The 25,973-nt window shown below is 53.4% G+C and overlaps 1 protein-coding gene across 2 annotated transcripts in view; it reads left to right on the top strand.

The window, feature by feature from the left end:
- LOC122198849 (myosin VIIA and Rab interacting protein) overlaps positions 1 to 25,973 on the top strand; it is a 370,836-nt gene that overhangs the window by 279,225 nt on the left and 65,638 nt on the right. For both annotated transcript variants that reach the window (XM_042903697.1, XM_042903696.1), the window contains exons 6-10: positions 3,171 to 3,268; positions 3,488 to 3,568; positions 6,043 to 6,186; positions 16,678 to 16,831; positions 24,948 to 25,585. In XM_042903697.1, the coding sequence (XP_042759631.1) occupies positions 3,171 to 3,268; positions 3,488 to 3,568; positions 6,043 to 6,186; positions 16,678 to 16,831; positions 24,948 to 25,585 (1,115 nt within the window). The remainder of the gene's footprint in view (positions 1 to 3,170; positions 3,269 to 3,487; positions 3,569 to 6,042; positions 6,187 to 16,677; positions 16,832 to 24,947; positions 25,586 to 25,973) is intronic.

Genomic DNA, 25,973 nt, shown 5'->3' with positions numbered 1-25,973 from the left:
AGCCAAACAAACTTCCGGTTTCAAATAAAACCTTCTCCACTATTTCACCTCCTTCTCCTGAGCGCTGGACCTTGAGAGCCTCCTGAGTCCCCGGCTTCTGGCGCCCTACAGCTGCTCTCCGTTCTCTCCTTTGGGTGCCTTCCCAGGAAGGTCCCATCCTCCTCCATCCTTGCTGCCTGGAACCTCTCCATGGGGTACCTTACACCCCTGTGCCCCCCGTGCACCTCCATTCACTGCCGAGGCTGCAATGCCCGGCACTCATTTCAGCCCAGAGATCTAAACTCACATTTCCAAAGCTTGATTATTAAGCCCTGTAAATCCTACAGTGATCTGAACCTCAGCCCATCCTAATCAAGGTCCTCAGCCGCCTAGCTCCACCGGCAAGAGTTCCCTTTCCCTCAGCCCCCCTCCCTGCTACTTCGCCCCAGCCACTCAAGTTCCTGTCAGCTCTGTTTCCAATTCTGTCCTTCAATTTCTATCCTGATATTCTGACATCCATGGCCTGAGCACCTCCTGCCCACAATTCCCTGGTATTGATATTGCCTTCGGTGACCGTTCATATCCACCAGGGTCCTCCAGAGAAGCAGAACCAGTGGGACATACACACACACACACACACACACACACACACACACACACACACAGATTCATTTTATTTTATTTTATTTTATTTTATTTTATTTTATTTTATTTTATTTTAGGGACTTGGCTCACACACAGTTGTGGGGCCTGGTAAGCCTGAAGTCTACAGTGTAGGTCAGTAGGTGGGAGACTCAGACAGAAGTCCATGCTTCAGTCTTGAGACAGGCTTTCTTCTCTCGGAAACCTCAGTTGGTACCCTTAAGGCCTTTGCTCTCAACAGCTTGGATGACGCCCACCCACGTTACCTAAAGGGCAGTGCCCTTCGCTTCAGATCAACTACTGTAGATGCTAACCACATCCACAAAATACCTTCATAACCCCAGTTTGATTACATAACTGGGTACAGTAGCCTAGCCAGGTTGATGCCTATAACTGACCATCCCGTTGTCTGCTGGCCTTCTGAGCTTACGTCAGTCTGCCTCTGGCTTCTTCTCCTTCCTCTACACCCCCCAACAGTCTTTCCCTCTGTGGCACCGATCTGAACTTCACTTTCAAGCTAAACCATCTTCAGTGCTCCATTTCCTCCTCCTCTGGAAGTCACGACCGCAGCATCCAGAGCCTTTGGGTTATGGCTCCAGGCTCGTACTTGCACGGGACCTGTGGAGCTGGGTAATGATCCCCGCCACCCAGTAGCCTGGGAAGCACACAGGACCGTGGACTTGGTTTGTCTCTCAAGGCATCATGGGGCCCCTCACAGAACCAGCAAGAGCTTACAAGCACTTCTTCTGTGACAAATATATTGGCTAGTATCTTGAAGAAGAGACATGGGAAATCCAGTGTCTTCCAGGGAGTACTTGGTGTCATGACAACCTCAATTTTGTAGCCTGTTCGTGTGGAGACATTAGGGAAAATACATGTTCAGTCGGGCACCCTGAGGTGCGCAGAGCCTCGACCTGGGTCGCCCCGATCCGGGTGTCTTGTGACTATCATCATAGTCCGCTTACAATGGACCCGTCAGCCGGCTGGATCGCTCTGAGCTTGACCGGCTTGGCTTTAGAGATTTACTCATGTCTGCCAGATGCCAGTCTGGGTCCACGTTTGTGTCTTTAGGAGCCTAAGAAGCTTGAATTAAGTTTTTTTGATTGATTAATGAGTTGATGTATTTACACCTAGTCTCGCTCTACAAAGGATTTGAGGCAGCTTTCAGGAGGTTTGCATGTGTTAAATAATGCATGAGGAGGAGACTATAAATGGAAACAGGAAGTTGAAATCCGGGCAAAGAAGACATAGGCACGCAGCCCTTGCAGACCTGTGTTCTTGTGCCTGGTGTGAATCAGGTTTCCGGGCTGAACTAAGAGAGGGATGATAGAAATTCGCACTTTCAAGTAAGAAGAAGAAATCTAGCTTCTGGGGAAGCAGAACTCTTCCAATCACTTAGATCCAAAAAGAATGTGGTTGGGGCACCCAAGTGGCTCACTTGGTTGAGGGTCTGACTCTTGATTTAGTGTCAGGTCACCCCCCAGGGTTCCAGGACCAAGCCCTACATTGGACTCCATGCTGAATGTGGAGCCTGCTTGAGATTCTCTCTCTCTCTCTCTCTCTCTCTCTCTCTCTTTCTCTCTCTCTTTCTCTCTCTCTCTCCAAAATAAAAAAAAAATTAAAGAATTTTGTCACCTGCAAAAGTCCTTTGACATGGGGACATTTCTATCCACCTGTCGCCATTTGCAAACAATATGCCATTTGCAAAAAATACGCTTGCTAAAAATAACAATAGCATTAGACTTTAAATCATGTTAGCTTGTATTTGTCTCGCTTTTGCGGTTAAAATCGAGGGCTTTGGAGACAGTCTGGATCCCAACTTCATCTCTCTTCCTGTCTCCCTGAGTTACCTTGGCCAAGTTGCTTGACCTCTCTGTTTGTCTGTCAGATGGCACCTACTCAGTGGATTCTTGTAGAGATTAACTGTGGCCATGGATGTGACACTCAGTCTGGGGCCAGCAGGTGGTTGAGCTCGGTGAACTTGGTCAGAGTTGTTAGTGATAGACTTGGTTTAGAAGAACCAGTATTTCCTTACATGGAGTCCCTCTGTGCAGTTATCCGTAAGCCACTCTGTGTGTTGGGAGCCATGCTCAGTGTTAGGGCACAAGAGGGACCGTGTGATCCAGTCGTGCTCTCTGAGAATGACCTGTGCGGGGAGGGACAGTCTTTCTGGCCCCACGGGAAGGAACTGTAGAACCTCAGATGGACATCCAGCCAAGGTGGGTGGACAGAAGGGATCTGGACAGGAGGATTTTCAGAGGAGGAACACTTGGGCCCAGGCTTGGGGTCCCCAGAAACCAGCTCAGTTACAGAGCAGGGACCAGAGGAAGGAAGCCCAAGATATGGGGATCATAAATGGAGAGATAACTCTGCAGCAATTCTGTTGTGGCTGGAGTTGAGGGTGAGTGGGAACCACTAGGGGCCAGGGTGAACAGTGGGGAACTTCTCACCGGGCCCCTGCAAGACTTAAACACAAGCAGTAAAGTGGAACCATCATTTTACTTGTCTTTCCCTTTCCGAAAGTGGTCTGTGTTCTGTTTCCTGTCCAGGACACAGCATGATGGACACATTGGCTGTCGCCCTGCGGGTGGCTGAAGAGGCCATCGAGGAGGCAATTTCCAAAGCAGAAGCCTATGGGGACAGTCTGGTACGATGCCCTTCTCCTCCCCGGGGGGAGGTGCGGGTCAAGGTCCTGGCCGCCAGGACAAAGTATAGGTTCTCAGCAAACCGGCCTCACGGTGTCTGTCCTTGACTAGGGCCGGGCCCACCCTCCCTCTGCCTCTGTGGTCAGAACTCCCAAGAAAGTGATTGCCGGGTCCCCCGACCCACCCACAGCATGCGGCCCTTCTCTTCCCTCCCTCCGCAGGACAAGCAGAATGAGGCCAGTTACCTGCGGGACCACAAGGAGGAGCTGACGGACGAACTGGCCACGACCATCCTGCAGAAGGTAGGTAGACCCTGGCCTCCCGCACTGCAGTTCGTCACCCTGGCCCAGACCAGGGCCTCTGGCCGGCTGAGGCGCGCCTGTGGGCACCATTGTTGCCTTGGGCGCCGTTTCTGTGCCTTGTCACTCTCCCCTCTTGTGCTCTGGGGGCCAGTGCAAAAGGATTTGCATTGCCCGGCAAAACGTAAGCAGAGGGGTCGAATATGGTTGCCTTTATGGATGGAGCTAGTGGGTGGGGAGCCAGGAACTCAGCACGGAGCAGGTTACTCACTGTCTTCCTGTTCCCTGGGCCTCCCACGAGTGTGTGTGTGCACGCGCATGCATGTGTATACGTGTGTCCTCTTCACACACCTCTCAAATAGTCTCTTGCTGAAGAAAACCTGCAGTCACCCCCTGCTACCTCTATGCCCTAAACTGTCCCTTACACGGTGTATCAGTTAATTACTGTTGAGAAGCCAGCCACCCCAAAACTCTGTGCCTCTGAGCGGGATTATTTCTGTGTTCCATGGGCAATTCTCTGACGCCACAGGGGTGTTCTTCAATTCAATTCAATTCAATTCAATTCAATTCAGTTCAATTCAATTCCATTCAGTTCTGACACTGTCTACTCAGAGTTAGCACAGACCTCACAAGCCAAGGGCTCAGCCCCACTAGAGTGCCCCCACTCCAGATACCAGTGAAGTTTCAGGTACACCCAAGTGACTGCACTCCTGTCCAGCCTACTACTCATTCAGGGATTCCCATGACTGCCCTCAGGTCGGATGATTTTCATAAAACTCAGCAAAGCGCTATACTTCCAATTACTGGTTTATCATAAAGGAGACAAATGAACAGCCAGATGAAGAGATACATAGGGTAACAAGGCCTGCGTAGGAGGGGTGTGCAGACCTCCATGCCCTCTCTGCCCGCCACACTCACTCCCAGCACATCAGTGCGTGCACCAGTCGGGCACATAGAGTTCCTCCCTCGCCCCGAGGGAGGCTGAAGGTGGGGCTGAAAGTCCCATGGTTCACATGGTTGGCTTTTCTGGCCACCAGCCTCCATCTGTATAGTGGTCTGGCTCATCACCTCATTAGCCTAACGACGACGCTCCAAGCTTTGTGCCGGGAACCAGGGTCAAAGACCACACATACGTTTCATCATACCGCAGTCTCTTTTTCACACGTGCATCTGCAGTGACCGCACCTCGAGCTCTGGGTTGGGATCTAGTCCGTGCAATGTGTTCATTCTGGGGCCGGACTGAAGGCACGTCAGCTACACAGCCAGGACAGAAGCACAGGAGAGCAAGAGGAAGCAGTGGTGTGGACGAGGGCCCAGGCTCCGCCCTGACACCTGTCGCTTCCCACTCCCTCCTCACCCGTCATTGGCCAAAGCAAGGCGCACAGTCAGCCACAGCCAAGGTGGGAAGTATATTCTCCCTGTCCTGGGAGCGATGAGGAGTCACCCAACAAAGGACTGCATGCGGGGAGCGATGAGCACGTTCGGTCGTCCTTTTGGGTCACAAAATCCATGTCCCTGATGCCGTGCACACTCACTCCACCCAGAGACCCCCAAGCATCTCATCCCACCCACAGCTCAAAGTACGTTCAACCCAGATTCGGCTGCTTCTAAGCTGGAGACCTACGAACCAAGCAAACAAGTCACGGGTCGAACACACCCTGTGGGGGCACAGACAGCTGGTACAGGACTCTGGAGATGGGGGTACGCCTCCGTCCGGCCCTGGTCTGCCCGAGGGCGTGGTGAACATCAGTTCTTCACTCCCCCTGGCTCTCGGCCTCCCGCTTTCTCATCCTGTCTGGTCTACAAAGACATTGAAGGATACACTTAGATCAGTGGCTCAGCCATTCTCTCAGCTGCTTCCTGCCTACAAGAGGTTGGGAGCCCAGACACCAGTGTATAAATGGACTCATTATATCCAAATGGCTGTGCCCCACGTAGCAAGCGGTACAAACGAGCGGAAGCCTTCCCTGATGGCTCTTGGTACCTGCCCGCTTCACAGACTCTGCCAGCGCTTCCTGAAACCAGAATTTATAGCCAGAGGCTCTGGGTTTGAGATGCAGCTCCAGTATTCATGAGCTCTATGGCCTTAACTGATAACCTCGCCGAGCCCGTTTCCTCATCTGTAAAATGGGAAGAGTTATAGAACATAGCCCTGAGAATTATCTCGATGATGAGGTAGACCATATACAGTGCCTGAAACAGCCTGGCATGTGCTGGCCCTTAATAAATAGAAGTTGTCAGCATCACAAAAGGATTACTTATAAACCGCAAAGTGCTGTAGAATGTTTAGGGCTGTAGTTGTGTCGTTTTTACTGTAAGGCAGATCTGAAACGGGCTGGTACTCTGTTGAAACTAAGCCCTTAACTGTGGCTGAAAGAAAGTGGCTAAAAAAATCCCAGAGGTGGCCCCTTGCTCCACCCAGCACCCAAAGGCCTTGCCAGTAACTTGCCCCCTTGTGTCACCCACTTCCTCCCCAGATCATAAGAAAACAGAAGAACAAAGGCGAGCAGCAAATGGGAGAAGAGCCAGAGTGGTCACAGCCCCAGAGCTGCAGTGCAGAGGCCGCTGACGAGGGGACCGCAGCCCCCCCGGGAGGCCCCCGAGCTCCCTCCACCCTCTGGGTGAGTCCCAGGCCCCCCCTCCCATGCAGATGTCCTGCATCAGGCACAGGTCAGAGCCGTTGTCCCCATGGACGTGGGGCTGCCACGCCCAACCATCTGTAGTTGACTGGTGTGCCAAGGGTTCCTGAAGGGGGGACGGGGTGAGGAACAGAGAAAGTGTGGGGGTGGTGGCTGGGAGGGGACAGAGGGAGGAAACACAGTCGGGCTCCTAAGGAATATGGAGGCGGGTTTTTACACAGAGACCAATTTAGGAAGAACAAAGGTGTCAGTAAGCATGCTCCTTCTGGAAAGAGTTGTACTGACCCTGTGAAAAGAACACCTGTATGAGGGCCACGTGTGTCCTTACAACTTCCACCCCTTGCCTTAGTGGACCTGAGAGGTGACCGTGAGAAAATTGCCGCCAAAGTGGCCACGGCCACATCTGGACACGGCTGGGAAGTCGGGAAGGAAGGGGCTCTGGCCTTTCTGCCTGTCACCTTGAAATTAAGCCAAGGGCCGAATCACAAAGCACGGTGGCCTTCCTGGGACCCAAGGGTCTGGGCCTGCTGATGTCTCTGTAAAATCCTTCACTGGTTTAAGCGGCCCCACGGGGGACGCGGGGGCTGCTGGGAAGGACGGAGGCTAAGGCTGCAGAGCCGGGCCTTCCGGGTGGAGATTCAGCCCGAAACACAGGGACTGGTAGGCAGGGCTCGTGTTCTAGAAGCTGTCGGCGCCCACGGACCTGGCAGAGGGAAGGGACCGGGCAGCACACAGGCGCTGTGCCGAACTGGGCAGTCGGACGTGGGAAGAGCGATGCCAAGCCTGTACCCTGCCCCTCCTTGGGGTCAAGGGTCGAGAAAAGGGCACGCACACCAGCTGCGTGGTCGGCGTGCAACTCCAGAAGTGATGCTCCATGGCCTCACCCGCACTGATCCTCCCCACGGCCTCACCACCACCAGATGCACGGGGGGTGACGAGAGGCACCTTGATGGCTTTGTCAGAGCTTTAACGTCATTGATTTATTGGCAGAACCTTCCCTTGCCAACATGCTGTCAGCTTGACTGCTGTTCGTTGTGTGTGCTCCTCCACAAAATAAGTAGGAGACCCGATCCCAGCCCTCTGGGATTCAATAGCCTGGTTGGCAAAGCAGGACCGGGATACGAGTCAGTCCACGGTGATAGGCACTCGGTTGAAAGGTTGAGACCAGAGATGGATTTGGGGTTCAGAGAAGGGAGAGGCACACGACCTTCAAATAGCCTGTCATTCAGATGTTTTGCTAAGTGATCCCTCCCCTCGCGGGCTCAGGCTGCATGCACAGCGTCACCCTGCTTTCCGGGGGTCTTTCTGAAGCAAACTCGAAGAGTCAGGTTTGGGGGTCTCCAGGAGGTGCAGATCTCCACAGCACCCCAGACCTGGCCGCGAGCTGAGGGGTCAGAGGCAAGCCCAGGGGGCTTGGGCGCTCTGCCTCTGGCACTTCTGGGCATGAGAGTCTGGAGTTGCCCTTAACCGTGACCTTGGCAGCTGTTTAGTAACTGTCTGTAAAATAGGGATAATAAGAGAAATACAAGGGGACAAACTCTAGTCATTGTCGTCAAGAGGAGCCAAGAAGATGGCAGGAACAGAGTACTGAGGCAGGTGAAAGCTTGGCTAGGAGGCCGGTCAGGGAAAGCCCTTCCTAGGAGGTCACCTGAGACTAAGGTTTGAGAGACTTGGGAGCAGTGAGAGGAAGAGCATTCCCACAGAAGGAACAGCATGCACGGAGGCTCAGAGCAGGAAGGAACTTAATGTGTTCAAGGAATAGACTAGAACGGTAACTAAACGAGACGTGGCTACTGGCCACTTTGCATGGAGATGGCATTCCCCAAATGATAGGTATTGTTCTTCTTGTCACCTTATTTCTACATTTCAGAACTGAGGCCACAGTACCATCAAGGGACCTCTGCGAGTTGCGAGCTGAACCCGCTGTGCTTTGGTCAGCTAGGGCAGCAGCTGTCAGTGGGTCACTGATCTGCCTGCTCTGATTCACAGTCCCCCCACCCCGTTCCCCCCCAGCCCAGCCCCTGCCTCGTGTCCTCCCGGGTGCCCTCTCCCCACCCCTCCCCCTGCAGCCAGAAGGCATCATCTTGCTTCTCTGCCGCTGTCTCAGCTCACCCACTGGGTGCCTCTGGCCACTCACTGCATGTTGGGCCATCCTGTTTTTTCTTCATGGGAGGCCGGAAGCTCCCCTCCCCCACCCTGACCCCGTGCTGCTTCCCCAGGGCAGGGGAGAGACTCACTCCCCGGAAACACACTCCTCCAACGCTCCCTGGTCACGTCAGTTGCCCGCAGCTCTGCACAGTAACTAACGGATGCAGACAGACTTGGGAGTCATCATAGAAAACGTAACTAATAAATAGCAGTAACTGAGGGATTGTCGGACATCTATAGGAATAGCATATGGTCAATAGTTTTCCCTAACGTAGGCTTTAAACTCACAGGGTGTTCCCACGTATTATTTCATTCGATTCACGCAAGAGCACCAGTTATAACCCCCATTTTACAGGGCGGTAAACTGAGGCCTACCTAGTCTGAGCCACTGGAATGAAGTTGGGGGAGGAGGCAGGACCAGAATCCGGGTCTCCTGGCTCCGAGCGTTTCCTCTGCTCTGCCCTGCTCCCGTCCCCTGGCTCATTGGATATGAACTGCCTGTTTCCCCGCCAGATGTTCCGGGGGACCCCCCGTGTTCACAGCGCAGCCTAGAAATGATATTCCTGTCCCCTCACAGAGACTGGAGACACTCTGCGTGTCACCAGACACGTGGGACGGTGGGTGCTGGAATGAGCCAGAACGCAGCGGCCCCACCTTTCCGCAGCGGGGCGACAAAGTGCTTCACGCACACCCCCCAGTCAAGCACTGGCCGAAAGCAGCCCTGAAGCTTCCCGGGGGGACCCCCTGCTCAGCCCCTCGGCCGGCTGGAGAGACTCTAGTCCACCCGGGACGCAGGCACGCGGCGGGCACAGGTCAGAGTCGCACGGGACTCCCGTTGCTACGTCAAAGCTTCTCAGGGGTCCTTTTCTCACCAGAAAGTCTGTCTTGCCCAACGCCTGACCTCTGCACAGCACAATTGTCATTTTGGCTTCCACCATCAAGGCAGACAAAGCTGACGCATTTCTTACTTACTTTTCCTGAGGCAAATGGCAGAATATGATTTGTTTCCAGATTTCGACATAGACCAAGGCCTAATGGAAGTCCTCTCGGATCGAGTACCTCTTGAATCTCTTTGATGCAGTGCTTTGCAAGCTGTGTCCACCTAACCCAGGGCTTGCATCCACCTGTGGGAGAGGGGGTGGGATGGGGTCCTTGAGGCTGTAGTTTGGGAACACCCCATAAAGGACATTGTTACACCTTCTTGCATAACACTTTAACCACCCAGGTCATAGGGCTTGGCAGGAGTGTGGGCACCTTACCGAGGGGATAAGATCATGAGCTGGCTGCTATCACTGACAACTTCATCTTTAATTTTGATGGGGGGTTTTAAAATTATTTTTAGTGTTTTATTTATTTTTGTGAGAGAGAGAGAGAGAGAGAGAGAGTGCAAGCGGGGAAGAGGCAGAAAGCGAGGGAAACACGGAATCCGAAGCAGGCTCCAGGCTCCGAGCTGCCAGCCAGGAGCCCGACGCGGGGCTCGAACTCACGAACTGTGAGATCATGACTTAAGCGGAAGTTGGACGCTTCAGCGACTGAGCCACCCAGGTGCCCCATGAATTTTGATGTTTGATCAAAGAAGTCCTCTGCTGGCCTCTCCCTGTGAGTTGTGCCCATACTGTGATTTGCAATATGTAAACAGCATATTTTTGTCAACAACATCAGGCAGAGAGACATGAATGCTTCGTCTTTCTCCAACCACATTGTACTCATGGGAGCAGCCCCAAACGGAGCAGCCTGAATCTGGAAGTGAAGGGAAATCCAGCATGCAGCCGGGTCCCTGGCACAGCCTGTTCCACGTAGCGGCCACTAGCGTCAGCCCCCGGTTGTCACTGGTCACGTATGTTCTGGCGTTGGGCCAGCTCAGCATCAGGCACGTGGCAGGGGTTTCTCGGATACAGGGCCGTGGCCGCCTGATGGCAGGATGTTGATCTGTGGGGACTCAGTCATGGCCCGGACTTGAGCGCTTCCCCTCTGGCTTCCGGGATACCCGTGAAGGAAGGAGAACATGTGGGTTAAGGTCTCAGCAGAACGCTGTGATCCACACCCTCGCGAACAACCATTTGTAGCTCCTGGTTTGGTTTAAAGACAGCAGTGTGATTAGAGCTTTGCAAAAACGTCTGGAAGGAGAGCCTGTGCCTTACCCAGCCCTCGGTGATAAGAACCCTTCGAGTCTTGATTAGCTGGCTGTTCGGAAAGGCATAAGCCAAGTTCTGGCTGTGCGGGGACAGAGAAGCCTGCATCCCTCCTCTGCCTGAGTTGCCGTCTCATTTGGCTGCAGCCACATTAACAAACTAACAGGACACGCTGGCCGGCCGAGGCCCCCAAGAGGGCCTGAAGGACAGGGCAGGGCCCCTTCCGGTGCCCCTGACCCACCACTTTCCACCATGTTTCATGCCTTCCTCCCTCTGTCCCTGTCCCTGGCCTGTTGCCTTCCTCTCTTGCCTTCAGACTTCCATGTGACGCTACACCTGGGGCTTAACCCCTGGATAGACCGCAGCCTGACTTCCCTTGGTCAGGACCCCAGGCCCTTTCCCTCTGACGGGCATCATGGCAGGGCCAGCCTGGGGCCTCAGGCGGTGACACACCCAGCGGACGAGGGTCAGCTTCTCCAAATGCTTGCCCTTGGGGGCTAAGCTGGTGCTTTCTGCCGGCCCCTGGCCTGCACTTGGCCCCACTCCCCTGCCGTGAAAGAGTCTGTGCCAGCACCACATCCAGAGTGAGAGCCTAAGGGGGACTTACCGTGGCCAAGACCACCACATTGCACAGCCATTCACCTAGAATCCGGGCTGAGCGGCAACCCCTGGGTTGTGCAGCCTGGTGACTGTTAATGAGGCCGTGTGGGGAGGGGACAGCAGTGCATACGGGTTAAGAAGCAGGCACTCGTTTGCCCACCTCAGGGTTCTCTTACCCCTCACCATGAGGCAGGGATGCGCATATTATTGAACCCATTTTATAGATAAGTAAACTGAGGCTAACGCTTTACCATAAACTGCCTGAGGTCCCACAGCCTGTGATTGGTGGGGCTGGGAGATGAACACCTTTCTCCTGTTCCAAAGCCTTTGATCTAGCTTCTTCCTCTATAGAATGAGATCAGCAGACTCAGTGACCTCCAAGTCCTGGGGCTGTGCTCTCCAATATGGTGGCCACAAGACCCAAGTGACCGTTGAAATTTAAATTAGTTAAAATGAAACAAAGCTTAAAACCCAGTTCTTCTGTCACACTGGCCACATTTCCACTGCTCAGCAGCACCTCTGGCTGGCGGCTACAATATTGGGCAGCCCAGATGCAGAACATTTCCATCACTCCAGAAAGTGTTATTGCACAGCATTGGTCCAGGGTTTTAGAAAAAGAGGAAGTGATAAACAGAGGAAGAGATAACCAGAGGAAGTGATAAACAGGAAGAGGTAAACAGAGGAGGTGATAAACAGAGGAAGAGATAAACAGAGGAAGTGATAAACAGGAAGAGATAAACAGAGGAAGTGATAAACAGGAAGAGATAAACAGGAAATGATAAACAGGATAAACAGGAAGAGATAAACAGGAAGTGATAAACGGAGTGGTAAACGGAGGAAGTGATAAACAGGAAGAGATAAACAGATGAAGTGATAAACAGCAGTGATAAACAGAGGAGGTGATAAACAGGAAGAGATAAACAGAGGAAGAGATAAACAGAGGAGGTGATAAACAGGAAGTGATAAACAGAGGAAGAGATAAACAGAGGAAGTGATAAACAGGAAGAGATTAAACAGAGGAGGTGATAAACAGGAAGTGATAAACAGAGGAAGTGATAAACAGGGAGTGATAAACGGAGGAAGTGGTAAACAGGAAGAAATAAATAGATGAAGTGATAAACAGAGGGCATAAATGCAGAACTATGCCTGGTCACTGGCCAGAGCCCGGACATGAAGCAGCGGGCCAAGTCTTGGTTCTCGGGGACTTCGTGGAAGTTGGTCGTCCCCACCTCCCCACCTGCTGTCCCCACCCTGGATGCTCATCTGCGTCACCCGCCAGAGCCCCGCTCCGGCGGTTCTGACTCATGGGGTCTGGAGTGGAGCCTGGGCCTCAGTGTACTTGACCCAGATCTGCCCAGGTGAGGCCAACAGGCTTAAGGACAGCCTCTTTCTATCCCAGGAGGACTCCCTGACCTCCGGACCGTGGACGGCCCTGACCGTCTGCGTGGCCTCAGTGCCCCATTGACCTGGCCCCCGCTGGCTCAGGGAATAACTATGCAGAATCCCAGACAGTGCAGGCCCTGTGACTTTCGCTGATCTGCAACCACACTGAGCCCATCCCCAGGCAGACAGGAGCTCTCGTCCCTTCTCTTGAAAAAAGTTGACTGTGATTGTTCTCTTTTTAATTTCCTCCCTTATTGTGTGGTTCCCTGCCAGGAGGGGGGGTCAGTGCCACCCAGCTTTCCAAGCCTTAAGGTGCAATATCCTAAAACTGCAGGGGTTGTCACTCATTTAAGGCCTGTCTCTTTGGGCGTGTATATACACAAAATTGCTTTAGTAATAATTTGATGATCCTACCGATAATAACGATGGCAACAGCAGGCTCCAGACTCTTAGGATGTGCCCGGTGACCAAGAGGCACCTCTCTGTCCCTTCTCTATTCCTCCCTATTCTTCTCAGCCTTTCCTCTTGTGTTTCGGTCCCTTCCTCCCTCATATTTGCTCTCTCCTTTGAGGGACTCCAGTATAGACCTAAAGTATTTCTCATCAGTTATGATTACCAGATTGAATTTAGTATCTATGCCTGACCCTAAAACTCCAAAGCAAAAGCTTGGTCTCAGTTGTTATTCATACAGGCGCCACTGTTGATCCCTTGGCCCCCAAACGCCTGATACTAAAATCATTCTCTCCCTGTGGCGCGGCCTCCTTGAGAGCAAAGGCCACTGGGGAGCCATGGTCAGGGCCTCAGGGAGCCTGCCCCGTTGATAGCCCTAGCCACCATCGCAACAGCATACCCTTCCAAGGGCTGTGGGCAGCACATGATGCAAAGGAAGCTGTAACAGAGGTAATTCGTGGTCCTGCTGCGTGTTTCGCCCAGAGCAACAGAGCCAGCTGGTTCAAGTGGCAAATCCCGCCGGGCTGGAGCATATTAGCCAGGAGCTCATTGTTCCCAGGCTCCCGGCACAGGCTCCACACAGCATGGAATAGCATCAGCCTGGAACCAGACAGACCCGAGCTCAGGCCCTGCCTCTGCCCCCTGACCAACGATGTGCTTGGGCAAATTAGTCCACCCCGGCCTCGGTTTCCTCGTGTTTGTTTCCTCGTTGTCCGGGCTAGGTGGCAGAGCTTAATAAACACTCTTGTTTTGACTGATATTCGAGTGCTTTTGAGGTGCCAGGCCTGACGCTGATCCCTTTACATGAGGAAACTGAGGCGTAGAACAGCTGAGGTTCCACCCAGGATCCCACACAGCAGGAGAAGCTGGCACGGACCCCCTGCCTAACATGCCCCATTAGTTAGTGCCTGAAGAGTTGAGGCAGGCCTGTTTCCAAGCTCAGGTTCTCAAGTTCATCCCTGCGAGGCTTTGCTGGCTTTGCAAGCCTCATATTCCTGGACCGTCGATTCCACCAACCATTCTGGCCCCTCCTTGCAATGCACGTGCAGATGCTAACTCAGGTCAACCCTTCCTGACATCACCAGCCCTGTTTCTTCCATGGACGCTAGGGCGGGTAAGAGAAAGGAAAGGGAAGAGAAGCAGAGGTCATGGGTAGGAACGAAAAAGTGGCACAAAGGTCCAGCCAGGGTAATGAGCAAGTAAATGACTCAAGTAATCCCATCACTTCCCAGGAGCCAGAGGTTGAACTAACTGGTGAGTAAAAGCATTATCGTGGCGCCATCTGCTGGACCATGTGCTTATTGCAATGAATTTGTGGCAAAACCAGATCTGGGTCTCAGAACTGGGGTTTTTGCACCCTGGCTGGAGACCTGGCCAGCAGCGTCCTGAGACCTGTAGAAGCCAGATCTTGAGGTCTTCTGTGACTGGCAGGATATAGTTCTTTTCTGGTGTGAAAGAGCAGCTTGCCTGAAATAGATTATAAAAGTCTGGTGTCCCCAACTCTCATGAAGAACACAGATTCCATCTTCCATGTTGGACCCAAAGGCCCCTTTCATTTCTTGGGCTTGGCTTTTGTAGGTGGGGGCGCATTTTTGAGCCATAGAAATGGACCCAAGCCACCTCTTAAAGACACATACGGACATACATAAAATACCATGCGAACCACCGTAAAATGCAACATTAAGTATCATTTTTGTCATGATGTAAACATGTATTCAGTGGTTTATAGTTGAGAAGCTTGCAAATATAAAAAAGGAAGAGCAGGGCATATAAAATTGCTCATTGTGTCCTTGGCAATAGATCATCAGCTCCTTTAGCGCCAGACCTCCATCTTACATCCTGTAAATTCAGTCACAGACGTGTAACCAACCATCACATCCAAAAGACCATCCCTGCCTTCAAGGAGCTCACAATCTTTGGCAGAACTGACATGTCATAATAATGACTGTATCAGAGTATAGAAAGATCTGTGCGATGACACAGAAGGGCGGTCTTCTTGCCAGACCTTGGAGGGATGAGTGGTCAGGGATGTAGCCCCTGAATACACAGGAGTTTGCCATAGAAGGATTTGGTCCTTCATTTTTTTTAATGTTTATGTTTGAGAGAGAGAGGAAAGCACAAGTAGGGGAGGGGCAGAGAGAGAGGGAGACAGAGGGTCTGAAGCGGGCCCTGCACTGAAAGCAGAGAGCCCGACGTGGGGCTCGAACCCACAAACTGTGAGATCACGACCTGAGCCGAAGTCAGACACTCAGCCTGCTGAGCCACCCGGGTGCCCCTGTCCTTCATTTCTGGGAACTTCACTGGACCATCAGGCTTGATCTCTGTTCTCTCTGGTAGCTGATCATCACCTGTTAAGGATCTAGCAAAATCATAGGTGGCTCCCTGACTACCCATCTCCATGAAAACCTTGGTTGTTGTCAAGCATCAGAACTGTTGACGCATTTACTGTGTGCAGGACAAGGCTAAGTTTCCACATCTCCCAGGGAATTCAGTCATCTGGCCAAGGTGTCATAGCAGAGGCCGTGTACGACTGAGTCCTGACCTGGCTCCGACCACCGCAGGGCCCTGCTCACCACTCTCCCAACATGCTCTCCTTTTTCTCCTATTCTTAGCACCTGTGGTGGAGGGTGGACCTTACCAAGAGCAGCGTTTCTCCCTGGAAGGGAAGGCAAGGGGGGCTGTTGGCGCTGAGGTCTGCCAGCAGGGGAGACAGACTGCCCAGGGGCTGGCATTAGAGCTCAGTGCCTTGTTTCCCGTGGGAGTCACAGAGGCTTGGAGTGGCTCTGTCCTTTCCCTCCTCACTTGATCAACACGAAAAGAGCAAAATCAATCACCAGGGAGGGATAATCCCTTGATGAAATGACAAAGGGAAAAATTGGCCTCTTTCTGTTTGATGAAACTCTTTAAATACAGAGAACAAACTGAGGGGGGGCGGGGGGTGGGGGAGGGGGAAACAGGTGACAGGCATCGAGGAGGACACTTGTTGGGTTGAGCACTGGGTGTTGTAGGTAAGCGATGAACCACGGGAATCTACCCCCGAAACCGAGAGCACACTGTATACAGTGTGTGTTAGCTAACTTGACGATAAATTATATATGTAATAATTAATTTATATATATATTAATTAATATATATAATATGTACAATTAATATATAATAATAAGTTAATATATGTAATATATAATATATACATATAATTCTTTGTAACATTCGTAACATATATATGTTTGTGTATATGTCGTAACATATACATGTGATGCGATTCAAACGTGTTTCCCCCTCACCACTTCTTAGGTAGCAGTGTCTTTTCCCTGCTGGGTGGGAACATGTTGCAATAGTTGTAGGTTTGTGGATGGCCACACTTGGCTCACTTAGCCGTTGTAGCATTTTCATGGTGCTAGATCTATCTGTGCTGCAGGAACTCTCGGGTTTGGAGGTCTTCGGGGGGAAGATGCTTTCCTTTTCCGGCACAGTTGGCCTCAGAAGTGTTGCTGCCTAAAAGGAGCCTTACGACACAGGCTCTGTCGGAGGCCGCTGCGTCTCTGACACTTTCCGGAAGGCCTGGCCAGCTTGCGGTGCAGCAAACAGGGCACCGTTCCTGTCGTGATACAGCATTATGCACTGGTTCGCAGCTTTTAAGCCTCAGCACAGGAAAAGCCATCCTGCCTTCTCCACGTCGTATCGTCCGCCAGAAAGCGCAAGGCTTTCCTCCCGGTGACTCTCGCTCAGCTCACCCTTTTCCCCTCTTGTCTCTCCTCAGCGATCCCAGTCTGCGTTCTCACTCACCAGAGAAGATGCCCCGAGGACCCCTTCGCTGGAGGCTCTGTCAAGGCCGCCCAGGGGCCAGGACCAGCCACCGAGGGAGGAGGCGGCCTTGCCCATCTGGAAGAGCGTGGACAGGCTGGACGACACAAGTAACTGTTTTAAGCAGCATCTGGTTGGTCTGTGGGTCTCCGAAGTGCTGTCTGGGGGCTTCTTGGCTGTTGAGTGGCCCCCCTCCATCAGCCCGAGTCGGTGTGTGCCCCCTTGGGGCCGCTGAGCCACCAAGTCACGAGGCCTCTAGCCCAGTACACGCTTGTAATGTGGTCGTGTTCCCCACTGGGCAGGTTCCTGCTGAGACCCACGGGCCAGCGGGGGGCTCCTGGGCCAGTGTGCTACGGTCCTTGGCTGCACGGTCTCACTCCAGCCTCCTGTTCCACGTGGGCCAGGAGAATATGTCTCAGGCAGGCCAGAAAGGCTAATCCCACCTGGCAGGGCATTTCAGCGTTCAGAAGGATTTGGGTTGGTTGGTTCAACCAACCAGCGTGGGTTGGTTTGAAGAGAGTCCTTTCTAAAACCCGACATACTAGTTGGGGTAGCACTCTCTACTGTCCCAAAGGAACCAAACATTTAGGCGGCTCTTTTCAGCGTTCAGAAGGATTTGGGTTGGGTTGGTTCAAACCAACCAGCATGGGTTGGTTTGAAGAGAGTCCTTTCTAAAACCCGACATACTAGTTGGGGTAGCACTCTCTACTGTCCCAAAGGAACCAAACATTTAGGCGGCTCAACACAATGGTTTAATTTCTCACCACACACCGGTGCAGTGCCTTGAACGGGCCTTCAGAGGCCAGAGGCTCCTTCTGCTTTGTGGCTCTGCTGTGCCCTGTGGCCTCTGACTCTTCCACTGGGTCCTTCACCTCGGCCAGCAGTTAGAGGAAGGGAGAATGGAGAAGTCAGTGCACCTGCTCCCTACCCTCCTCAGCAGGGAAATGGCCCAATGGCCCGCACCACTTTCACTCCCAGACCGCAGGCCAGGACCGGTCACACAGCCCCACGTTGATGCAGAGGGCCTAGCAGACACAGTCCTGGCGTCGCAAACACATTCCAGCCACACAGCTGGGCCATGAGAGGGGCTTTCGTGGCCAGCTGTCATCCCCACCACACCTGAGAATGGCATGCTCCCCATTCTTCCTGCTCCTGCTTCTGGAAGGCCCTGTCTCTGCATAGAGCCCTTGAACTCACCTCTCCAGAGACCCGACATCCACAACACGCGGTCCCTTGTAAACCTGTCAAGTCACGTAACCCTTCCCAATGAGGAGGCTCGAAGTAGCCTGTCGCTTTCCCAGAGTGGCACCTCAGGAGGCCGTGAGGGGGTTGGAACCACGTGGGTAACGGCCGAGGGCCATGGAGCGGCCTGGCCAGGCCACCTCGGTCTCCCGGGCCCGTGACTGACTGTCCACGTCAAGATGCTCACTCCACCCTGGCACAGGCCTGTTCTTTCCTCACCTAGATACACGTAATGAGAGCTAGGACCACTGTCCTCACAGGAAGAAACCACAAAAGGATTCTCAGCTCCCAGTATATGTCAGCTCTGCACTCCCCTTTTCTGAACAACACCACAAAACTTCGCAGCAAAACATTCGTCTTAGAAATATGCTTTTAAAGATGGTGCCATCATTGCTGCTCTCTAAGGGAAAAGACTGAACTAACAGCTACTGAGGCAAATTCCGATGTGCCATGTTCTCCCAGGGCAAAGAATGGCCAATGCAGTGTTTACTACAGTCGTTCTAAAACTTTTTTCCAAACAGGTCACTTGCATGCGTCCCATGTAGTAGAACCCATCGGGAGAACCTGCAGGGATTCGGTGAAACACATGAAATGGTCTTTCTTTATGTATATGGTTTGGGGTTTTGTTTTGTAATTGCATTCTTCCATTTAAATTTTTTTTTAATGTTTATTTTTGAGAGGGAGAGAGACGGAGTGTGAGCGAGGGAGGGGCAGAGAGAGAGAGAGAGAGAGAGGGGAGACAGAATCTGAAGCAGGCTCCAGGCCCGGAACTGTCAGCCCAGAGCCTGACGCGGGGCTCGAACTCACAAACTGAAGTCAGATGCTCAACCGACTGAGCCACCCAGGCGCCCCACATTCTTCCAATTTAAATGAGCTTTACTTTCCCTTCCTCCTGCTGTTCATTCATTCAGATTCTTTCTTGTTTTCTCTTGTTAGCTCCCACCAGAGACTGAAAGTCCCCACAGAGAAGGGACTGTAAAAGTTCCACAAGGCATGTGAGGATGTCATATAATAGATGGTCAATAAACAATAATAACTAACTTTTAAAAATACTCTACAACGTACAGGGTTCATCTGCAGGCACTATTTTATTCATTCTTCCAGGGTCATTATCTTGTGAGGGGCAGTGAGGGTGAACGAGTTTGAGATCCCACAGCTAGTGTGGCTAAACCCAAACATCATGGCCCCAGCTTGCGGGCTCTTTCAACCACTGCATGATAATAAGTGCGTCCCAACTCCATAAAAGCAAACCAATAAACAACAGCAGCGACAAAGAGCCTTTCAGAACCCATGCTTAACACACTGAAACATTTAGAAGAGATTATAAAAACGTCTGACAAACACTCCAATTCATGAAATAGTTCCCTGCTGAATTATGAGCATTCCAAATAAATTTGGAAAGGATTTTAATTTTCAAAATGTAATTTTTTTTTTACCTAATTTTCTGTAAAATAAAGCACCCATATTATAATTCACCAGTTGTATATAAACAAAATTTAGGGGTGCCCAGGTAGCTCAGTCGGTTAAGCGTCCGACTTCAGCTCAGGGCATGATCCCATGGTTCATGAGTTCGAGCCCCGTGTGGGGCTTTGTGCTGACAGCTTGGAGCCTGGAGCCTGCTTTGGATTCTGTGTCTCCCTCTCTCTCTGCCCCTCCTTTGCTCGTGTGCTCTTTATCTCTCTCTCTCTCTCTCTCTCTCTCTCTCTCTCTCTCAAAAATAAACATTAAAAATTTTTATATATATAATTTAGTTCAACAATATCACACACAAAAGATTTAATACTCAAAAGCTCCATGCATCCCTCAGGATGGAGATTGAAAATTACAAACATATAAAGCCCTTGTGCAGAAAACTGCAGGGTGTTTTGAGGATTGCTTGGCCTTGCTAAGGTCTCCAGGCCAACCCCAGAGGTGCTGAGGGATGTCTGATACGTTTAGCAGGAAGCAGATTATACCCAGGGCCCTTGCCCCATGTCAGCGGAGCAGAAATGGAGACCAGCGGAGACCCAGAGGTGGAGAGCATCTTAGGTTAATGTCCACTGGGCTATTTTCAGCACTTCTGTGTATGCCTCAGGGGAAAGGTCGCTTCCAGAGCCTGCTAATTCACGGTCAGGGTCAGCCGTAGGGACGCTGTGGGCTGAGTAAACAAAGCAGATCCACTTGGGGCCTTGGCAGGGCCGACCGCAGTCCGTGGATGTCTCCCAAAACACATCTTCCCCTTACAGACCTTGGCTGCATGCACAGCATGTGCTCGGTGCTGGGACATTGCAATCAGGGGACAGCACCTGCTCTTGAGCTGTTGTCTGCACCGTCGTGAAAGAGGATGTGGAAAGAGGAGAGAACGGAGGGACGCAGGGTCCCCGGTGCATATTCCCGGAGGACTGAGAGCATGTGGTATTGGAGCCCAGGCGCAGCCTTGAGCTGTTCCAGCCAGGAAGCTAGACAGCGAGGTTTCCATCGGGTCAGGCATTCAGGGAGCCGGCTCTGTTTTTGCGGAGATAGAAGTCGGTCAACTTCTAGCTTCCGCAGAGGCCCGTGGTAGATGGGACCGTAAAAGGCGGAAGAGAGGAGCCAGCAGCGGGCTGAATCCCTGCCCGCCCTGGGGTGGGTGTTGAAGGCAGATGCGTGACCGCAGAGAAAACACAGTCCGCCCTGGAGCCAGGCAGGAGCGGCCTTCTCAGGGCCTTTCTCTTTTTGGCTTCCTCGCACGGCCCCAGACAGCCTCGCATCGAGAGTTCGGCCTCGTCCCTGCAGCCTGTGGGTGTCCGTGTTCACTAACAAGTAGTCTTTACCAGCCCAGGACAGGTTCCAGAAATGCTCAGGGACTGGAGGTAGAGCGGCAAAGAAGACACAAGCTGTGGTCAGGGTGGCGGCGGGCCAGGAGTGATGGGGGTGGACGGCCAAGGAAATAAGCTGTAGTGTAGTTTAAGGGTTTAAAAGTGAAAGCTTCCTGGAAGAGCCCAGAGAGCAGAGGGGCCAGTCTGCCCAGGAAGCAGCCGGTGAGTTGGGCCTCCAAAGACCACCCAGAAGGCAGACAGGGTGACCGATTGTAAGGCCCCAGGGCCACACCTCTTCCCTCGGAGTGAACGCTCCCCGCGGCCAAGGAGGAGTCTGCTTTGCATCGTGGGGGTGTCTCTGTTTGCAGACTGTAATGTGAAGACTTGAGGACCTGTGGTTTATTTGGAGGTGAGCCCAGGAGACACAGAGAGGGGAGGGGACAGGAGACAGGAAGGGAAGGCAGGCAAATGACTCATTAAACAGGATGGCGGTTCGTCCCCACTGGGGAACTCTTAAGAGCCAGCATAGAATACTGTCCTGCGCAACAGGCAGGGGAGTGGGGAGACTTATCCACCGGCTTCCCCTGTCACTCGTTGAGGGCTGCGTCCAGGGGCCTGGGATCGCCCCCCGCCCCTGGGGCAGCCCAGCAGTCTCTGGTAAACAGAGCACACCTCAGGCAAAGAATCAGAAGTGCTGGCAGTTGGGAGCCCAGAGGATATATATACCCTGAAATGATCCACAACGTCAGAGACAATCAATATTGCCACTTACTGGCCATTCGTAGCCTCACTGAGAGAGAGCCCGGGCATTTCTGGAGAAACCCAGGTGGGCTCTTTGGTCCCTGCCTTCCACACCAGCTGACTGATGCTATTGGGATGTGGCATTGGGAAAGTGCCAGCAAAATAGAGACCCCTTTTCCCAGAAGAAGACCTCCATTACCACCACGGCAGGTGGAGCCCATAACAGGTAAATGGTAATAACACCCTCACTGGCCTCTCTTCTGAATGTTTCCATGGCCAATGAGAGCAGTGTTGCTGTGGTCCGGAATAGCAATTATGGGGTAGATGCATACATATACACATGTATGGAGTTCGTGGTGCTGCCCTGTGACGTCAGATAAAAATAATGATAGTATAAGCCCATTCAACAGGTAGAAGATAAAAAAGGCTGAGGGGTAGTGGATAGTATGATTGATGCTTTACACAGGATGTCTCGTAATAATCCTCTGACCGCCACGGAGGGCACACTGTCTCCATTTTCAGGTCAGGGAACTGGCACAGGAGGTGCTCTCTGACCAAGGTCACCTGCCAGGAATCCCAGTAACTGGGGCTCAGCCCTGGATCTGCCTGAACCCACAGTCCCTGTTCTTCACCCTGCCCTAAAGCAGCCCAGGTATGGGCGAGGGGAAGAGTGCTATTATGGCCGTCCCCTGCTCTGAACAGGCACATGTAACACCCTTGATGGGTGTCCTCTCATTTAAACCCCACACCCCACCAGGGGGGTATTAGCTGTACCAAGGCTGAGAGGCTCTCAGAGCTTTCTGCCCAGGCCCCCTGACTCCACAGCGTCTGCTCTCCCCTCTGCACAAGCTGGCTGTGGGGCAGAGCAGGCTGGAGAGGTCAGAGATGCAGCCCCAGCCGCAGGGCCTTGTCCTGGGCGGAGGGGGGGGGGGGGGGCGGTCATGCGCGTGATCTACCGGAACACGGACGGGGTCACGGAATGAGTCCGACAGGCTATCACACCAGGAGGACTCGGGGAAGGAGGAGGCCACATCTGGGCAGGGGGAGAAGCAAGTGCTCTAGGAAAAGGGGGGCCTAGGACGTGAGGCCTTTGAGGGGTCACCAGAGCTCTGCCACACGGAGATGTGCGGAGGGACCCCAAAGATAGCGGAACCAGCCAGAGAAAGGCAGGACCCAGGCCCTCAGGCTTCTGGGAGGGCTGTACTCCAATCAGCCGCCACCGGGCTCAGAATGTAGAAGGCCTGTGTTCTGACTCCCAGAGAAAAAAGGGAACTCAGGTGTCCTGCCAGCCTGGGCGGCTAAATTAGAACTGGGTCTCTGAGCTGAGAAGAATGTCCAGCCAACATCTGAATGCCCTTCAGGCTGTAGTTCTAAAGCAGGGTCCTGGCCAGGGCAGTCCTCTGTGGACAACACCATGAAATACTGATAACCTTCATTTCATTACATGAGACAGTAATCATCTAATGGGTAAAAATGAATCTGTGTTTTAAGTGGCATGTGACAGGACTCTGCCCCCATGTCCCAGCACAGCAGCGCTGTGGCCCTGTAGGCCTCAAGCCCAGGAGCTGGGTCCACACACAAGTTAGTCCCCAAAGCCCCAGGATCCTCATCACCCAACCTCCAGGGAGTCCTGTAAGGCTCCTCATAAAGGAAACAGCTTCTGGTGGCAGTTGCTGTGCCCAAGGCCGGTGAGCTCTGCCAGGTACTCAGGGCTGAGAAGGACCGTGTACATGGTCCCCAGGCACATGGGCAGGACACGCTGTCCTTTTAGGCTTTGGCAAAAATAAGACAAGGCAACTTTCACCCCCTGGCGTGCAGATCAACCCTCGGGGCCCCAGTCAGCAGCCATCACAGATGCTCTGAGCAAAACTGAGCCTAGCTGAGGGCCAATCCAGACCATGACCCTGAACTGAGGACCTCTCCAGCCTCACAGCTGACCAAGGGTTTCCACAGCACAGGCTGTAAGGCAGGGCTGCTTTGGCCTTGGGTAGAGAGGCCCCTCATCCCGACTCGGCCCGTTACGGGCTCTGGGACCTTTGGCAAGTTACGTAGCCTTGCCTACCTTTGTTCCCCCATCTTCAAGGTAGGATTGGGGATACCAACTGCTTTCTCCCTCAGATCCTCTTCAGAATGGGGCACGTGCCCTGAGTTGAAGAGAAACGTACGTGCGGAACAGGAACAAACCCTCACTCCACCACGACCCACACGGAACGCTTCTGGGGCCAGAAGTGTGGGGTTTTTCCATATCAACCAACTCGCTGACCACAGCCGGGTATCCTGCAACTCCATGCTGACCCTGTCTCCCTGGAGTGAGCCCCAGTCCCGCAGCCAAGGGCTCAGGACTGCGTGACTTCGGATACCAATCGCAAGTCCCAAGTTGTCACTCGCGTTTTGACCAGCCAGCTATACTCAGGGTTCCCACGACCTCGTCCCGAGGTGCAGTAGTTTGCTGGAACGGCTCGGCTCACAGAACTCGGGGAAGTACTTATGTCCGTAATAAAGGACACAGATGAACAAGCAGATGAAGACGTACATAGGGTGAGGCCCTGGAGGGTCCTGAGCACCGAGGAGCTGGGGTGTGCCACTCTCTAGGCACATGGACGTGCCGACCGGGAAGCTCTCAGAACCCCCTACTTCGGGGACTTTTATGGAGGCCTCATTCTGTAGGCACAATCAATTATCAACTCATTTTCCAGCCCTTCTTCCTTCTCTGGAGTGTGGGGGTGGGGCCGACAGCCCTAAGTTTCTACTCATGGCTTGGCCTTTCTGGTGTTCAGTCCCATCCTGGAGTCCCCCAGAGTCACCTCCTTAGCATAAAAGATGCTCCCAGAACCCAGGAAATTCCAAGGGATTTAATTTAGGAGCCCTGTGTCAGGAACTGGGGCCAGAGACCAACTGTTAGCAAGAACCTGGACAGAGTCTGGAGTGTGTGTGTGTGTGTGTGTGTGTGTGTGTGTGCATGCCTTTATCTTCTTTCATATATGCCTTCTCACAAGGCTGTGATTGGTGAGATCTGTCCAAGTGCCAAGGGCAGGCAGGGTGTGTTAACCTCGAGGGAGGCCAGGGAGGGTGATGGAATCATCTCCCATCCAACCAGGGGAAACCATGGCCCACGGGCAAAAGGCCAGACCCGGGGTTGCCAACAGTAGCTCTCCCTTCACCTCTTCTGTGCCCAGCCGGCCTAGGGGAGGAGGGGGGGCCATTCTGAGGAGGCCGAGGTGACCAACTACCCAGGTATATGTGCAATGGAAGCCTGATCTCTGAGTTTCTCCCCATCTGTGGAGCACTGGGGCCTCGAGGGACTTCCTGGGGACCTTCAGCTCTGCTAAAGGGGCGTGGCCTCGTGGACTTCCTAGAGTCCGCCGATCCAAGGACCCCCACAAGCCGGTCGTGGGGAAGAGACAGCAGCCTCACCTTGCTGTCAGGTGATAACAGCCCTCTCTGGTTTCTCTCCTCCCACCCGCAGACCTGGCCGCGGTTTTGCAGAGCCCCGACGGGAACTGGGTGGCCCTGAAAGATGGCGCTCTGCCGCCCACCCGCCTGCTGGCCAAGCCCAAGAGTGGCACGTTCCAGGCCCTGGAGGCAGCCTCCCGCGTGACATCTGCCTACGAGGAGATGGGCTCCGAAAGTGAGGAGGACTTTGACTGGAGTGAGGCCTTGAGCACGCTGTGCCCGCGGCCCCCAGGCCTGCCCAGGAGCCCCCAGCCTCAGCCCACACAGGCCCAGGGTTCGGACCAAGGCCCCTCGGCCACCTCCGCCTCCTCCGGGCTCTCTCCCAACCCCGAGGCCATGTGCTCCGACTCAGAGACGTCCTCTGCGGGCTCCTCCCGGGAAGCTGGGCGCCGGGCCAGACTGTCCTGGTTGCAGAGGAAGGCCCCCAGGGACCCCGCCGCGGAGAAGATACGCCTGCAGGGAGAGCTGGACGTGAACTTCAACCCCCAGGCAGCCAGCAGGGAGACCTCGGACAGCAGCGAGCCCGAGGAGATGCCCCAGGCTGCGGACCGGAAGGCCAGGAGGTGGAGAAGGGCCCGTGTGGGCTCAGAGGAGCCGAGCGAGGAGTTGTCTTCTCCCAACGCCCATTGCCAGGGGCTGGATGCACATCAGGTAATAAAACCAGCTGCCTGCAGGTGCATGTGCACGCTTCTCAGCAAGAGGTGCCCTTCTGCCAGCATGACTGGTGCCGAGAGGGCTGGGTTTAGAATTCACAGACCCAGATTCTCACCTTGGTTTGCTGGGAGGTAGCTGAGTGGCCCAGACAGCTCGCGTCACCTCTCTGGGGTTCCATGACCTCCTCTCTGGAGACGAGCGTCGACAGGTCAAAGTGGGTTTGCGGTGTTGCCCCCAGACCATCAGCGTCAGCACCACCTGGGAACAAGTTAGAAATGCAAATTCTCAGGCGCCGCCCCACCCAAAAACCCTGGGGACGTGGTGCGGCATCTGCTGGAACCAGCTCTCCTGGTGAGTCTGCTGGACCGAAGCGTGAGGGCCGCTG

The sequence above is a fragment of the Panthera leo genome, chromosome C2, assembly GCF_018350215.1.
Source record: "Panthera leo isolate Ple1 chromosome C2, P.leo_Ple1_pat1.1, whole genome shotgun sequence".
In the NCBI taxonomy this organism is placed as follows: domain Eukaryota; kingdom Metazoa; phylum Chordata; class Mammalia; order Carnivora; family Felidae; genus Panthera; species Panthera leo.
This window is presented reverse-complemented; position numbering and strand designations above follow the sequence as displayed.